The following is a 16602-nucleotide window of genomic DNA, read 5'->3' as shown; positions in this document are numbered from 1 at the left end:
TACAGCAGCTCCTCTGAATACTGAGTATGGGACAGATTTCTGCTATCTATGTGATTACTCTGGGTAGGTAAAATGAAATTAATTCACTCTCTCTAAGTCAGCTTAAGGATTTGGCTTTGCAAATGCTTTCAATATCAAAATCTGAATAGATTGGATCCATATATTTATATGCAATATATGGATTTAGCACATTTCCCCACCATAGGTGTAGCCATTTAGGTACCAAGTCTATTTAGGATTGTACAGCTATAAAAATACAGTAAAAAGAGCAGCCACACAAGTGCAGACAGCAGGCCCCTGCAAAGCCTCTCATGCACCTGCGCCCCCATACGTGCCTGCTCCGTTTCATGTTTGTATTTGTCTGCGCGCTCCTCAATGCTCCTCTTCTCGGCCTGGGTGTGCTGCAGCTCCTTGCGCAGCTTGGCGATCTCCTCCTGCAGGCTGAGCGCGCGGCTCGTGGCGCTCCGCGCCTCCTCCTCGCTCGTCCGCAGCCGCTCCACGTCGCTCCGCAGCTTCTCCGTCTCCGTGCTGTACGTCAGCTCCAGGCTGCTCATCTTCTCCAGCAGAGACTTGTACTCTTTGTTCTTTGCAAAGCACAACACACACAGGGCAGCTGTTACAGAAGTTCTGGGTTAAGGGAGCCTTTTCCTTCCCTACGGAATACACCCAGACATGGGAGCACGGGAGCAGCTTCCCCATTTCAAAAAGGTTTTGGTCTGGTTTTGCAGAATTGCTTACTGAGGTGACAGAACAGTCTAGTCTCTAAGCCTGCCCATCCTAAACTAAAATCAGATGGAGAGCCCACATACACCAGACAGGATCACCCCACCTTCCCCTAAACCAGAGCAACTGACGTGCTTCAAACGCAACACTGGCGTTAAGCGAGTGGGTGTTTTTTCTCAGCTCTGCGGAGAGGAACAAGTGGATGTTTGCTCCAGTTCTGCCGCGGCCTCCCCTTCTCTCTATCACTGTTCTTCATGAGAAAAGAGAACTGAGCCCTTACAATGGGAGTTCACTGCATGCCCACAGTGCTGAGAAAGCTAACCAAGACTTTGAGGCTGGGGAGCTTTTACCTGCTCATCGATTTTTCGCTGCAGCTGCATGATCTTGTTCTCCAGGCCAATGTGAAGCTTCTTGTAGCGCTCCACGGAGCGAGCCTCGATCTTGAGCTTCTTGAGCTCCCTCTTGGCCATCATGCGGCGGTAGCAGCACTGCAGGTAGACGACGGCGCGCAGCGTGCGCCGGTAGCGCCGCCGCGCCAGCCAGCCCCGCACGTGCTTCTGCAGAACCACACACTTGTGCTCCCGCAGCATCTGCAGCCAAACACAGGGCAAGGGATCAGAGCAGCAAAACACACCTGGGCAGGGCAGCAGAGCCCCGTGGTGATGGGCACAGACACACCTGCACCTGCAAAGAGAAACTGCTGGGGACCAGCAGCAGGCAGGAGAAGACAGGAACAAGGACAACAAGGAGTAAAATGAAAAGGAATCGGAGGGAAAAACATGGCAGAAAGAACTGGAGGCACATTGAAGCACCAGGCATTCCTCTGTGTTGAGGTCAGATTCCAGCTAATTGCAAAGTATATGGTACCTGTTGGCAAGATTACAAATACAATCTTTTTTTTTTTTTTTTTAACTGCATCTTTATCTTCAAATGCTTTTGAATCATTGACATATGCTGCATAAAGTTCATCCATACAAAGTTTAAAATTACCCCATTTGATATGCAATGCAGTCAGTACTGCATTTCCCAGAGGAAACTGAAGCAGATGTTAAAAAGTCAGAGGCTTTTGGTTTGTTTGTGTTATCTTGTTTTAGGGGTTCTTTGCTGCCTTTTTCTGACATATCTTAGGCTTGCCAGGATGGAAAAATTTTCAACTATTCTAATAGGAAATTTATAGTGTATTAATTCCAATATATTTTATGGCAGAAATTTCAACCATAGCTTTGAGGTGTAAAAAACATCCTCTTTTTAAAAATCTGTAACAAACTTGTCATGAATGCCAGCAATATTTATCTGTGTGCTAGCCAGAGAGTTCAGCTAAGAAGAGTCTACCACTTGTTTTTGGATCCTTCACCCACTAATTCAATCAGAGATCCCCCAGAAAGGAACTCCTAAATTCAAGCAGATTACAGCTATGCATGGAGAGCCTGCCCAAATTCCACTACTGTGAGAGCTTTAGAGTTCACTTAATAAAACTTCTGCAAAGAAAACAGTTTGTTCTAAAGGACAAAATTATTCAGGATTTCATGTTAATGCTCAGAATTGATAGTTTAAGTATCATAGGCAGTTCACATTCTTACACTGATTTACCACAAAGCTGATAAGACAAACTAGTCAGGTAACAGTAATTTTATTTTCTTTTAGACTGCTTAGGCAAATGAACTGAAATGTGTTAGAAGCAATTAATTTAAAATTCACTGGCAAAGTGGCAAGACTATAATACACACAAACTTTCTCCCTTAGTATTTATTTCTGAATTAAAAATGAGACTGGAAATAGCAGCACTCAGCACACCAAGGTAAGGAAGCAGCTTTCTGAAAAGCACAGCAAGGTCAAAAGCCAAAGTCCTTCTGACTGCACTCCATGCAGCTGGCATTCCTGCTTTCTGCCTCCTCCTTACATGTTTTCTGGAACACTCCCCCAGGTTCCCAGCAGGTCCCTGAACACTGGAATACAACCAGCTTTCAACAAATTTTCACCTCAAGTATGAAAGCAACAAGTCCTGTAAAATACCTCCATCGTGCAGGGATGGTCCTCATCTGCCAGTGAATTCTCACATCCATGCAATCCAGTGAGGAAACAAGCCACTCCAAAGTATGGTGAAAGGATTAGGAAAGTTACCTCATCTACCAGGAATATCCCAGGAAAGCTTATGCCAAAGCTATGGAGGAGCTACTCCTTGTCCAGCTGAGAGGCACATTGCAGTGTCTCAGGCAGGAGCTCTCCCCAGGACATGTGAAACAGATGATTCAACCATATTAAATCCCTTGTACTGCCCACGTGACTCAACACATGCCCTCTCTTCCTACAACAACAACAACAGGTACCTTTCACAATCCTGAGGAACACATCTGTACCAACATTAGGGCAGCCAGGGCTCAGCCCCTGTCCTGTCACAGGGCAGCTTCAGTTTCACTGCTCTGCAATCACCAGCAGCTCCACAACAACTGTGTTTACCTTCCCATGGCACACACACAGAGCCTGTGCCTCCCTCCCTGGCCATGCTGCACCTCAGCTGGGGTAAAATCCCACCTCAGCAGCACAAGACAAACACAGCACACTGCAGGGGCACTCATCAGACTGTCATGTTTTACTGTGGTGAACAATCCACAGCTCCAGGGGGATCCTCCTGACGGGCAGGTCTGACCACCCCTTCCAGGGACTCCTCCAGGAACCTGCCACCTCCATGAGGAGGGAACAGAACAGGTTTATTAAACTGTGCTACAAGACAGATGGGCTGTGTATTACTCATGCAATGAACAGGCATAGAGAAACAACTCCCATCTTCATGAAGATTTTAGGCCACCTGCTGCTGTGACCCAGGTGTCACTTTGTCACATCTGTCACTGTTAAAAACACATCTTGGTTAACATCACAAATACAGTTTGTAATAGCAAGAATGTTAAGAATTCTAATAAAAAGGCAAGTGGATACCCACACAAAAGAACAGCCAAGTCAAGCACAAAGGTCTTGCTACTAAGAAATTCTTATCAAGGGTGTTGGTATTTTTCAACTTTGTGGTTAGTTTATGTTAGAATACTACACATGTCACTGTGTAGCAAGTTTAATAAAAATGAAAAATATACAGAAACTTGAAATATAAAAGAGAAAGATATGGTACCTAAGCATCAGATGGCTTTTGGCTGCATGCCCTTAACATCTACAAGCTTGGGAAAACAAATCCCTCAGTTACTTTTTCAGTGAAATACTTTTGAGCCTGCTTAAAACAGTTCTTGTAGATAAAAGTGCTATGAAACATGTTAGCACTTTGCAGTTTGAATCATAATTCTGTTTCCAGCCCTGCAACCACTGAAAACCAAATTCTAATTTCTCAACGAATAATTTATTATCAAGCATATTCAGGAAAATATTATCAATATCATTAGGTCAGGGCTATATCAATTTATCCCCACAGCAAAACCAACATACATTAAAAAAAAATAAAACACTCCATCCATAGATAACTTTCAATATCCAGTTTTTGTGGGAATCTCTTTGCCAACATAATTCCATAAGCCATTTCAGAATCACTGAAACTGGGAATGGGAAAGGACCAGTAGTGAGTGCATCACATGTATACTGATGGAAGCAATACTGATTTGGACTCATGGAGGCAGATTGAAGCACAGCCATTTACAGTATTTATTTCAAGTGCCTCGACATCCTATGTAACAAGTGAAAAAATCAGAAATGCTGGAAATCTCTGTTGGATTCTCCACTGGCTGCACTGAAAGTCTAAGTACATCTGTGTTGATGATGACAATATGTCTAAAATGACAAGCTGATGGCAGTGTCAGATATTTCTAATTTCCAGGTGCTGTCCCTTAACCCATGCTCTGGTATGTACATCACACCAAACAGCATGCACACAGAACAACTCAGATTCCCAAGATGACACCACAGAGAAGCTTTGTCCTGAAAGTGTGCGGGAAAAAAGGCAGAGTGAAAAGGTGCACGATGGTTTCTTACCATCTGGTACTTGTTTCTGACCATGTAGCCTCTCAGCAGAGCCTGAAGGGCAATGGCAGCCTCTCGCATGCGCTGGTACCGCTGGCGCACCACGTACATGCGCTGGAACTTCTGAATGGTGGTGGCAGCTCGTGTTCTGCGCAGGAACGTGGCATAGCTGAGCAAAAGATCACAAACAACACCTGCAATTATGTGATTGAATGATTGGGGGTTTCCTAATATCCTGTGTCTTTAGCTTCTTAATGTTGTCAGTGACACAGTATATTTACTTGTTATTCTGCTGTGTAGCAGTACAACAGAATGACAAATGAACAGAAACCTTGCAAAGCGTTACAGGGAAATGCTTTCACTATACAACTGACAAGGTAAACTCAGCTTAATTTCTCATCATCTCTTCTCCAACTTTAAAGATGCTTCCACTATGTCATCTTCCAGATCTACTCTCCTAATCTCCCCTAGCAGAAAATGTTTGCTTGTTCTTGGCTCTTGCAGTAAGACAATTACAAAGCATCTTGACATATGCCTTTTTCTGAAGGTTGGTTATTACAGCCTTCATCACCACCTTGTCTTTGAACAATACCACCTGTACTCCTGCCCTTCTCTCTGGCCCCATGGCCATCCCTCAGAAGTCAATCCAAACAAATCACTGACTGATGAATGTCCCTTTACAGCTGCACCCTGGATGAGGAATGGCTTCTCTAGCAGGACAGGCCCAGCTGGGAGGGCACACGGAAACTGGCCAAGAAGGACTCAGACAGTCCTGCTTTACCTCACCTGCAACATATCTCCTAAGTACTACTTGTTTTCTGCATCATAGAGCCAGGGTGCTGCTGTCCTCTCAGAAAGGTCAAAACCAGGCAGGACAGACACACTCATTATACTCAATTTCCTTCATTTCCCTGGAAAATCATTTCCTCTCAGGCAGTGTAGGAAGGCAAGAACAAATGCATCACATTTAAATGCCCTACTTAGAGGGCTCTGGCTGAGGCTGGTGTGGGATCTGCCCTGAGGATGGTGTGGGATCTGCCCTGAGGCTGGTGTGGGACCTGCCCTGAGGATGGTGTGGGACTGGTCTGCCCTGAGGATGGTGTGGGATTTGTCTGCCCTGAGGCTGGTGTGGGATCTGCCCTGAGGATGGTGTGGGACCTGCCCTGAGGCTGGTGTGGGATCTGCCCTGAGGATGGTGTGGGATCTGCCCTGAGGATGGTGTGGGATCTGCCCTGAGGCTGGTGTGGGATCTGCCCTGAGGCTGGTGTGGGACCTGCCCTGAGGCTGGTGTGGGATTTGCCCTGAGGCTGGTGTGGGATTTGCCCTGAGGATGGTGTGGGACCTGCCCTGAGGCTGGTGTGGGATTTGTCTGCCCTGAGGATGGTGTGGGACCTGCCCTGAGGCTGGTGTGGGACCTGCCCTGAGGCTGGTGTGGGATTTGTCTGCCCTGAGGATGGTGTGGGACCTGCTCTGAGGCTGGTGTGGGATCTGCCCTGAGCAGTGCTTACCATCGTGCCTGGTACCCTCTGACATGTCTCTGGATGGTGATGGCAGCCTTCCTCATCCTCATGTACTTCTTCCTCATCAGCCAGCCTCGGATCGTCTTTTGGATGCGGATACAGGCAGCTCTCAACTTATCTGCCCTTATTTTCTCCAGGTAGGCTACTTGACCAGCCCGGAAAAATATTTTTGTCTTACCAAACTGGTACTTATCCTTGTCCTATTTTCAAAGGGAAAAAGAGGGTAAGTTACAGCATTAAGTGTTAGTGAATAAAAAAAGGAATGAAGGGCTAAATGAAAGCACAGTTAGCAAAGAGGCAAAATTATCTGTGTAATATTTTGGGTAATCTGAGATTTAAATTAAGTAGTGGAGAAGGGTATTTTGACTGTATGGTACTGTTAAAAAATTAATATAATAAGGCCACAAGCATAGCCCAAAGGAGCAATGTGAGATTTTTGTTTAGATGAGAATGCCATAAAGATAATAATGTGGAAGGCTACAGGAGGTGACAAAGGGGCCCAGAGGATGAAAGCAATACAGGCAGTGCACATGTACAATTTTCTGCTTAAATTGTAGCTGACCCCTCTGAATGGTCCATCTTCAACCACATTACACAGTGCAAACAAAGCAGCTGGGGCTTCAGACATGTACACATCACTTATTGTATCAGGACTAGGGCAGAACAAAGCATGCTGCTGCTGCTCAAACACATCTGAAATTTCAGAACTAAACCAGAAATATTTCAGTCTACAGGCTATAGTACTTTAAGGGAAAAACTGAGAATATACAAAGGCACACTGAAAAAAAAATTATTTTTTTTGTCTGTTTGATTCTAAGTTGAAAGGAACAGCAGTTAAAGAGCTACAGGATACATTTGTGGTTTAATGTTTTGCAGGAGTACTAAGACAGTGTGGCTATGAGGCAGTAAGGAACACAGTCTTTATTCCTGCAGATTCCAAACTCAGCACTAAGTCCAGTACCTGAATCAGCTTCTCCAGGACATTTTTACACGTCTGCTTTCGGTCACCAAGGACATCTTTCTGCTTCATCAGAACCCGGTAACGGCTGAAGAACTCTTGGTACGTCCACCTGTCCCAAAAGCAGAGCGCCAGTCCCAACAATGAGCATTAGCTCAAAGAGAACTGCAGCTGGAAGAATGCAAAGAGAGCAAACACACCTGGAGGGGAAGCCAGCAGCACTGATCCGGATGGTCTCCAGGACACCACAAGCTCTCAGCTGCTGCACTGCCCGCTTTTCATCAAACCTAGGCAGAACAAGAGGTGCCTTTGGGACTAGGCTTGCATTATCTGGGGGTCCTGGTTGTGTGCACACCCAGGAGAGAAGTGAGGAGCAGGGTGGATGTGGTGGTAGGTAAGGTGCTCCTGAAACTCAGGGGTAGCAGAGGACGGCCTGGCTGGAGAACTGTCTGAGCCCATGGCACTTTCTGCTGGCCAGAACAAGAGCTACAGGAGCCTTTGTGTGCCTGGCTTTGAGGAAAACTCTAAGTTCATATATGAAAAAAATATAATGAAAAAGGCTTTGGAATCTGAAAATGCAAATTCCAGCAAATCTCAATGAGCTCAAAGAATGCAAACCACCAATTACATTTAAAATTGCTAGCAATGAAAATGTTGGAATTTTTTTCTCATGTATCACCATAAACAAAAAAATGGCATCAGGAAGTATTTCTCCTTCTATTTATCCCCAAACATCTCCTGCTGTAATACACCTACACAGTGAATGCACAAGCAGAGAAAGAAGACACAGCACCTCACTGCTGAGTGAGCAAAGCTCAGCAGAGCCTTGATCCTCAGTGGCCTTGGGCAATCCCCTCCCAGCACAGGCTGCTCAAACCACAGGAACTGGCATCTTACGTGAATGGAAACTTGAAGTCATTGGGCTTAATACAGCGCACGTAGTGTGGAGTTGTGGCATTCAGGGTTTCCATCAGCAGGTGAAGAGAGTTCCGAAACTTTTTGAAAAAGAAAATGAAAAATAATGTCAGGGAATAGCCTCAATAAGCTCAGTCATCTTTGAGATAATCTCAGAAAGCAGACCTGATTTGCATACTTTAAATTTAATTATGGCAAAGATATGTGGATATTTTATGTTTGGCCACTGATAACTGGAACCAAGTTTGATTTGAATCAGACAAAGTGGCACATGATCCAAAAGATCTAGTTTAAGATTTTCAAAACTTCTCAGCATCCATGTTAAATATGTTTTCAAAAGCATCAGTTTGGGGTTTGGCATCATAATAAAACATGGCCTGCCTCAAGTAATTCCCCATAGTGCATTAGTAACCAGGGACTATTTGCACCAAACTGTAAATCACAATAAGCTGCACCTCTCTCAAATCACAAGGGATGCCATGAGACACCAGCACACCTTGAGACCTATGAGACAGGAGGTAAAGGGAGGGATTATTTAACAGAGCTGCATCTTCCAACTCACCTGATGTCCCACAGTTTTCTTGTGCTCCTTGCTGGCTTGCCCTGGCCTGGCCTTGGCTGGTTTGATGGGTGTTCGAGACAGAGGCACACGCCCTGAAGGGGTTGCTGATGTGGGACTGAGGACCTTCTCCTCATCCTGGAACAACTCCAGTAGCAGCTTAAACTGGTGTGACAGCATAAAAAATACACAGAGGGTGAGAATCCAGCTAGTGCCTGCACCTGATTGTGCTTAAGGTTAAATTCCAGCTCAGTTTTTGTAAGAACTGCATTTTTGTTGAACTTCACAGGGGACAAATGCAAAAAGCAGACAGGCTAAGTGGTATAGAGAGTGGGCCATGATTTAATACCAAAACTTTGTGGGTTTGATCAGTGAGTCTCCTTCTGAAGGTAAAATTCTGATTTGAGTTTGAGTTTTTTTTCATCCAGCCAATAATAGCCATGTGAAACTGTTAGATACCAACAGCAGTTTCATAAGTACCAGCTGCAATTTTAAATGACTGCCTTGATCTAAGGAGGAAGCAACAGGGTCCTCCCATATTCCAATGGAGCATCAGTCTCCTTTGTGGTTGAGAGGTTTCTGGGACACTGAATAAAGCAGCAGGCAGCAAAGATGATTCCTGCTTTATCACTCCAAATTGAAATAATCAGCTTAAAAGAAGAACCATCAACTGAAAAAAAAAAACCACTAGCCAAGTTTATCTGACTGAGATCTACTCCCTGCCAGTGGGAGTGGAACAAAAACCTGAAATATCTTTCCAAACACCACACAGGACTTCTGGTTCCTTTCTCTAATGGCTACAAAGTACACTGATACCTAACAGCTGCTTTGATGAGATTATAACTAAAAATAACACCACCAGGTCTTTCTACTGACAACTCCAGCACTTCAGAACCATTGTAAGAGAATCTGAACCTCTCTACCTGTCCATGAATAATTTTACATCTAGCATCTGTGCATTTTTCCCCAAGAGATAAGAACATTCATTTTTCAGTACTAGAAAGCACTTGGGCCAAGTACAACATAAAATATTTAAAAATTGATTTTGTCTTATAAAACTTGGTGAGTAGACAAAACAACCAATGGAACACACTGCACAACAAAATAGGACCTGTGCCTTGTGCCACACAGTCTGGGAGAGGGTATCAAATGTTCCCCAGGAGCACCCAGCATAGCACTCTAGCATCACAGAATGACCAAGGATGTTACAAAAGTATCCTAAATTCCTGAATTTAAAAAGGAGTATCACAGCTTGGCTTTATCTCACCTGAGTCTACCTCTGTAGCTGGTGGAAGAACATTTCCTGAGGGTGATTTACTCTTCTCCTTCCACTGACACAGAGTTGAGGATGATTTGGCTCCCTGTCAGCTGCCTGTGATGCAGTGAGTTGGTGTGCACAGGCAGCTGAGTTACAGAGCCAGGTGTTTTCAGCCTGTTTAGAAACTTATTTGAATGTAATATGATTCTTCTGAAGCTTCTGATGCTCCCACACACCAGAGGTGGGGGCAGGAACAGGGCCCCCATTGTCTCAATTGCAGATGGATGAGTTCTAAGCTGGCCATACCTAAGTCTCATTCCCTTTCTCCAGCCCTGGGAAATTCTGCCTGTAAAAACTGCCAAGTGCATGTCAAAGGCACTATTTTCACAGACACTGGCCCAGTTACCCCAAGCAGAAGAAAGGAACAATGTCTGGCCTCTCCAGTACAGGTCAGCAATAGTGGAGCAGTGCTGCAGTAATCCACACTGCAGGACTACTCCTCTTTGGGTTTTAGTATCTTATCAATTTCCTTTGTTTCACAGAACACTAGGAGTATTCAAAGAGAGGGAGAACACTGATCAAAGTGTAGACAATTCATGTGAAAGAAAACAAGCAAGCAAGAATTTCTTCCCTGTAATTTTTTCAGACAACTTAACATGCTGCTAATAATCTTACAGATCATTCCTTCCAATACAGAGCCACAACAGATTTTAACAACCATGCCAGCAGCAAGCATAACAGCCCAGGACTGTTGTATTGCTTTCATGATACATGCATGGAAACTGAACTAGTTCACAGAGGTTCTGTGGGTGGATTTACAGACAAGGCCAAAATAAATAGTTGAGCTCTACAGTGCCTGCCAAGAGCAGAGTGTGTCATGCACTTTGGAGAGCAAAGAAGCATCCAAACTGTGAGAGTGGGCATGGGCAGGATGACAGATGATATATTCAATTTAGAATTACCTTCTGTTGGATGTGCACAGCAAACCCAGAAAACACCACCACCAACAAAATAAAATAAAAATCAGAAATGCAGTTCTACCACAATTACTAACAAAGAGGCGCTGATGAAGAACAAAAATAAGACATTCTTTACACTAGTTTTGGCAAAATTTACCATGGGGTAAGACCATGTTGTTTTTTAGTGTTTAGACTGAGCTGCCTCAAGCTACACTGAGCCTGGCCAAGCTGCTGCCAGGCTCTTCCAGCAGCTCTGTCCCCACTGTGTGTCCCTTGCAGGATGGACACCTGTCCCTCTGTCCTGCACAGAGTGCCTGGCTGGCCTCTGCCAGCTCCCCAAAGGTGCCACCTGCCTGCCCCTCCACCCCAGAAACTGGCTTCACTTAAACCACTTCAACACTTCTCCCAGTGGATACTCTGCTGTGGTGTTTCAGTCTTAATGTTTTAATCATTTAGCTTCATATTATCTGCTCAGAATAGAAACAGAAGAGAAAAATGTTGGTTTTCCTGATAGAATAGCATAATTTTAAATAGCCTGTCCTTAATACCCAGCTTCCTGGGCCATTAGAGCTAGCAAAATCCCAACAGCCATCACTGTGCAATGTCAAGTTAATTGCCTTCACATTTCTGAGAGCACAACCAGTATTTCTGCCAATACAAAACACAGATGATGCCACTGAAGGCCTGTTCTATAATATTCCTTCATGCAGTATTTTTCAATTCAGATGTTATCTTTCTTTCATAGATATCAAGGAGACAAGACTGTAAGTTCTGGTTTGTGCCCTTAGGGTCTATATATTTTATTCCTCTCTCATTTTTCTTCAGGAACTGAACTTGTCTCTCCCTCAGAAATTTCTGTTCAGTTGTCACACCATAAACAAGGAGCTTCTGTTTTCAGGTTATAAAATTATGGGCTTAACTGTTAAGCCTTCTTATACCACTACAGTATATCAGAAGTCATTGACATGTCTACAGAAAATACAGCAAAGTTTTGAGGAAAATAAACCCTCCTCCCCAAATCTAAATAGACTGATGTTACATGGAAAAAGGTTAAGATATAGGACTTTCTAAATGCATTCAGACAACCAAGTAAAACAAAAACTATGTTCAATTTCAGTTGATCTGATACTAAAGGAGAAATATTTCCCAGTTTTATAAGAAGTTTTCTATGACTCTTGATTCAAGGATTCATAACTGCAAAAGAGGAAAAAAATCCTTATACTAACCTTACTTGATTTTAGGACCTTAATTTGCTCTTCATAAACTGTGTCTTTATTCTTTTCCAAAAAGCCTTCACATTGATATTCCACCTGGAAGCAATCATTTTACAAGAAAAAGTATTAGAAGTATTAAATAAGAATAATTTGCATAGAATTCACCAGCTATAACATTCACATTTAAAACATAATTCTTTTACATACTGAAAATATCAGCTCCCAAGTGCATCTTTGTTAAATATAGATTTTTTTCTCAAAGAGAGTGCTTTCCAGTAAAATGCAGAGCATTAAAATAGAGGAATACTGCTATTGCATTACACCAGGCATATTTCATAAGGGTGAAGGACAAAAGTGTGTGCTGAGCATCTCCTTCACTGAACTCCTCAGGGCTGCAGAGCTGCCTGAAATCCAGATGCAACTGAGAACAAAGTATCTCTCATCTCATTAGCTGAGAGGCAGTAAGTACATCTGCCTCCAGATTATTGTGGAAATGGCTCATTTGTGCTCTGAAGGAATAAATTTACCAGAAGCAATCAAATGTCTGAATGTGGTGACAGTACATAACAACCCTCTGTCACAGAGCTACAGCATCTCCTGGACCAAAGAGAACAGCCAGTGTCAGATAAAAACCTACCATTTATTTCACTGTCCTAATTCAAGGCTGAAAGAAAACCAAAACTGCTGTCAAAAGTCCATTTATCAGTGCTTGCATAATGACACTATACCCTGAGCTGCAGAATGTTCCAAGGAATTCCTAGAGGGAGGAGGACAGAGGATGTCCCCAGGGCTTCTCTGCAGCTGGAAGCCCACTCTGAGCAGTACCTGGGGCACCATCCATGTTCCTACTGCAGGAGGCCACACCAGGAGAGGGCAGCAGCATCCCTGCCTTGTCCAGGAGCACACATAGCACTGCTGACCTGCCAGCTGTGGCTTTATTTTTCTTCCCAGATGTCTGTGTACATTCTGTGTACACAGAAAATATAAAATGCTTAGCACAGGCAGCACAGCAGAGCTCAGAGCTTTGCTAGCACCTGCCTGGAGCTGCTTTCTGCTTTCCTTGGCCCTTGCTGCTCACAGCCTAGACATAGGAAATATATCTATGCCTTGCTTTCAATATCAAAGTTTAGCCTAATGAACAGGTTATGAAATATTAATTAATTCCTTCTTGTTCTCTCATCCACAAAATAGATCAGAACTTGTGAACCTAAACAGTGACAGAGATGTTCTTGCTGCTTTCATTAAGGTAACACTCGATGCAAAAAGAATAGGACCCTTCTTCTACACATAAATTCAGGAGCCTGGGAGAAAGCTGGCAGAGGCAGATAAAGGCCTCCAACCCCCCATGTCAGCAGGTGCAGACCTACTGAGGAGAATCTAAGAGCTTCTTGAAACCTTTTCTGAGCTGACAATATTCTGAGACAGTTTTTCTTTATAACAGGACAATTATATTAAATAGCCTTATTAACTTTTTGTTTTAACCTGAGGAGTGGCTCAGTTTGATGAGTGTTGGGAGCTGAACATGACATGCACTGCAGTGAGACACCCCTCAGCTCCCCAGAAAAAGCTGTTCCCTGAGCAGCCGAGGCGAGGGTGGGAGCAGCACACACTGCTCCAGCAATAGAAAGGGTGTGTTAGCCTCTCTCCTCTCTGCACACTGAGATGGCAGCAAAAACCACATTAATTCCTTGCTGCTCTTTAGCTAAAGGAGTGGGGTACAGGATTTCCTTTTTTGTACATTCCTGTTGCATAACTGGAATTGATGCAGTCATGCTGAGAGCTGCAAATGCACTGAGCTCCCATGTTTGCAGAAGGATGGTCAGTGGTTACAGCATGTGATGGAGTCAGGAGCTCCTGTGTGTCCCTGGCTCTGCACAGCTGCCAGCTCACCTTCCCCTCCTCACCAGGGGCTGAGGCAGGCACACTTTTGTAGGAGCTGAGTAGAGCCAGGGATGCCTCTGCCTGCAGCAGCCCCAGGATCCCCTCCCACACATCAGCAGGGAAGCAGCACTGCAGAAAAAGTCCTTACCTTGTCAGCAAAGTGCTTGATGATAAAGGCCTTATTGGACATACGTGGTTTTTCAAAGAGAGCACATTTATTCAAATGAGTATTGTAGAGTTTTTGGGCCCAAGAGTCATCTGAGCCTTTTGGCATCTATGGAAAAGAATACAGAATACACTTAAAAGGTCTTGAGAACTCTTCAGCAGCAAAAGCATCTAAGAGGATGGGGGACAACACTCAATGATTTGCTTTCACATTCCTGCTCCTCAGATTCCCAGCACTGCCAGAAGCAAGGACACAGTAATAATCAGTTCCACACTGGGTACTGGGCACTGGCAGCAGGTGCAGCTGCTGGGACACATCTGGCACCAACACTGCCTCCACTGTCACACACCTGAAGGCAGGGATCCCAAAGGCACATTGCCAGACTGAGCAGAACTCCTCCACCTCCATCAGAGATTTCTTGTGATGCTTTGTGATAAATAAGAACCCCAAGCTGGGTTTCCACTAAGGCAGAAACTCTGAGCCATCCCCTGTACATGGCTTGGCATAAAATAAACCAAGATAAAAGACAAAGGGTGAAACACCAAGCAAGAGGCAGTTTGGGGCAATCTGACAGGACTAAGGACTGCACTTGCTTATCCCCAGGGAAGAGAAAACTGTCAAAGTCCAAACAAAGTTGAACAGAGACCCAGGAACAGCTACAGATATGATGGAGGGGAAGGGGAGTTCATTACTAAAACCATTTTTCCTCCTCTTGTAATTGCCAATTCTGTTGGTACACTTTCCAAATTCCTGCACCAGCAGAGTGTCAAAATGACAAGTGTGTGCAGATGATTTTCCCTGTGAAGCCCAGAAGCAGGACAGCTGATGGTGCCTTTCTCTATGAAAGCCCTTGAACACACACCTTGCACTCCTCATCCAACAGATCCAGAACTCCCATTTTGGCCTCTATGAGGTTGATGCAAGGCTGATTGTCATAGAAATCAATCAAGGTCCATGGTATTTGTTCCTTCATATATTCTTCTTGTTCCAGCTTAAATACATGCTGCAGGGCAAAAGGAAAACAGTTTTCTGTGAAATGAAATGCAGAATAAATACACTGAACTCTCAACTGAATTCATCTTGGCACATTAATCCAGGCTGTCAAGTGACACACTAGTTCAACTGAATAAACTCTTTAACAAGTGTATGAAAAATAAATTAACCTTTTTTCCTGGCCTAAATTAAAGCACTCCATATTTTCTGCAAATATCCTATCTTTTTACTATACTGGCCCACAATTACCATAAGCTCTTTTCTCTTATTAAAAAAAACAACACAAAACCCAGCAAAACCTTCAAGTGCAGGAACAGCAACCTATAAATTGGGATGTGCCTCACTTTTATGATTTGGAATTACAAACACTGCTCTTCTATTTGAAGCAAAGTTTCACTATAAATACTTTTGTGTTTCCTTGTAAAAGAACAGAGCTCTATTTCCTCTTAAATGGCTGCTGATTTTTTTCTAACATGACGCACTGCATTAAAATTTATTCTTCAGCAAAAGCTAAAAGAGCATTAGCACTAGAAATCCTTTAAGGAAAATTCTGTGGCAGATTTTTCTGATATGAAGATCAGTAACCATGCAGTTGTATATTTATTAAAAAATATTATCACAAACAACCTGCACAGCTTTAATGAAATGTGCATAAGAGATGAATTAAAACTTCAGGAAAAAGAATAAGATATTGAACAGGCACACTGTGGTCTTAATAGAACAAGCACTTTGAAAAACCAAAAGGACTGCTGACTCCAGTTATTTTTGATGATGCTTCACTCCCCACTTACATTTTTCTGCACACTCAAAGCTGCTGTGGCAGGTGGAGGCGTGCTGGGAGTGCTCTACCACAGCACCAAGCAGCATGGGCAGGTCTGGGGGTGCCACAACACCTGAACTGGGCGCCAGCCCCAGCTGCCCTGAGCTCAGTGCACAGCCCACAGCCACCTCCCAGCTCCCCAGCACACATCTGCAGGCAGCAGAGAACCACCCTGGCAGAGCTGTTCACCCCTTTACTTCATTAGCTAACACCATCTCCCCAGCACTCCTGGGAGCCATTCCCACCCTGCACCCGGCAGGAAAGCCCTGCCAGCTTCTCCTGGAGAGCCATATCCAACCCAAGATCTGAAAGAAAACACAAACCCGTTTTTTCACTGTGAAGGAACCAGCAATTAGGTGGTGAAAAATGCCTCCAGACCTGATCTTCCCTGGGGGTGGTGGGCACAAGGCAGGGCAGGGTGGTCGGGCAGTTTGTTCCCAAGCAGCCTCTCCTCAGCCAGGCTCAGGCTGCTCCAGGCAGCACATGGAGGTTTGCTGGCTGCCACCAGCCACAAGGCTTTAATTCAAAGCAACCTCCACCCTGTGTGCCTGCATGGCAGCCCAACAGGTCCGTGTTCAGCAGCACTGGGTTTGGCAGCTTGGCAGCACACCAACACAACAGCCCTGTCACCTCCTTCTCCATGAGGCAGGTGCTTACAGCAATGGCATGAGAGTGAAGG

The 16602-nt window shown here is 44.4% G+C and overlaps 1 protein-coding gene across 8 annotated transcripts in view; it reads right to left on the bottom strand.

Moving 5' to 3' along the window:
* MYO5A (myosin VA) overlaps positions 1-16602 on the bottom strand; it is a 96707-nt gene that overhangs the window by 26479 nt on the left and 53626 nt on the right. For all 8 annotated transcript variants that reach the window (XM_056499856.1, XM_056499858.1, XM_056499860.1 and 5 more), the window contains exons 12-22: positions 14973-15113; positions 14093-14218; positions 12076-12159; positions 8636-8797; positions 8056-8153; positions 7359-7445; positions 7162-7270; positions 6189-6400; positions 4693-4849; positions 1074-1313; positions 336-584 (exon numbers count right to left, since the gene is read on the bottom strand). In XM_056499856.1, the coding sequence (XP_056355831.1) occupies positions 336-584; positions 1074-1313; positions 4693-4849; positions 6189-6400; positions 7162-7270; positions 7359-7445; positions 8056-8153; positions 8636-8797; positions 12076-12159; positions 14093-14218; positions 14973-15113 (1665 nt within the window). The remainder of the gene's footprint in view (positions 1-335; positions 585-1073; positions 1314-4692; positions 4850-6188; positions 6401-7161; positions 7271-7358; positions 7446-8055; positions 8154-8635; positions 8798-12075; positions 12160-14092; positions 14219-14972; positions 15114-16602) is intronic.

Source organism: Oenanthe melanoleuca, chromosome 10 (assembly GCF_029582105.1).
Source record: "Oenanthe melanoleuca isolate GR-GAL-2019-014 chromosome 10, OMel1.0, whole genome shotgun sequence".
Taxonomy (NCBI): domain Eukaryota; kingdom Metazoa; phylum Chordata; class Aves; order Passeriformes; family Muscicapidae; genus Oenanthe; species Oenanthe melanoleuca.
Note: the sequence above shows the minus strand (reverse complement) of the source record. Positions and strands in the feature narration are given on the sequence as shown.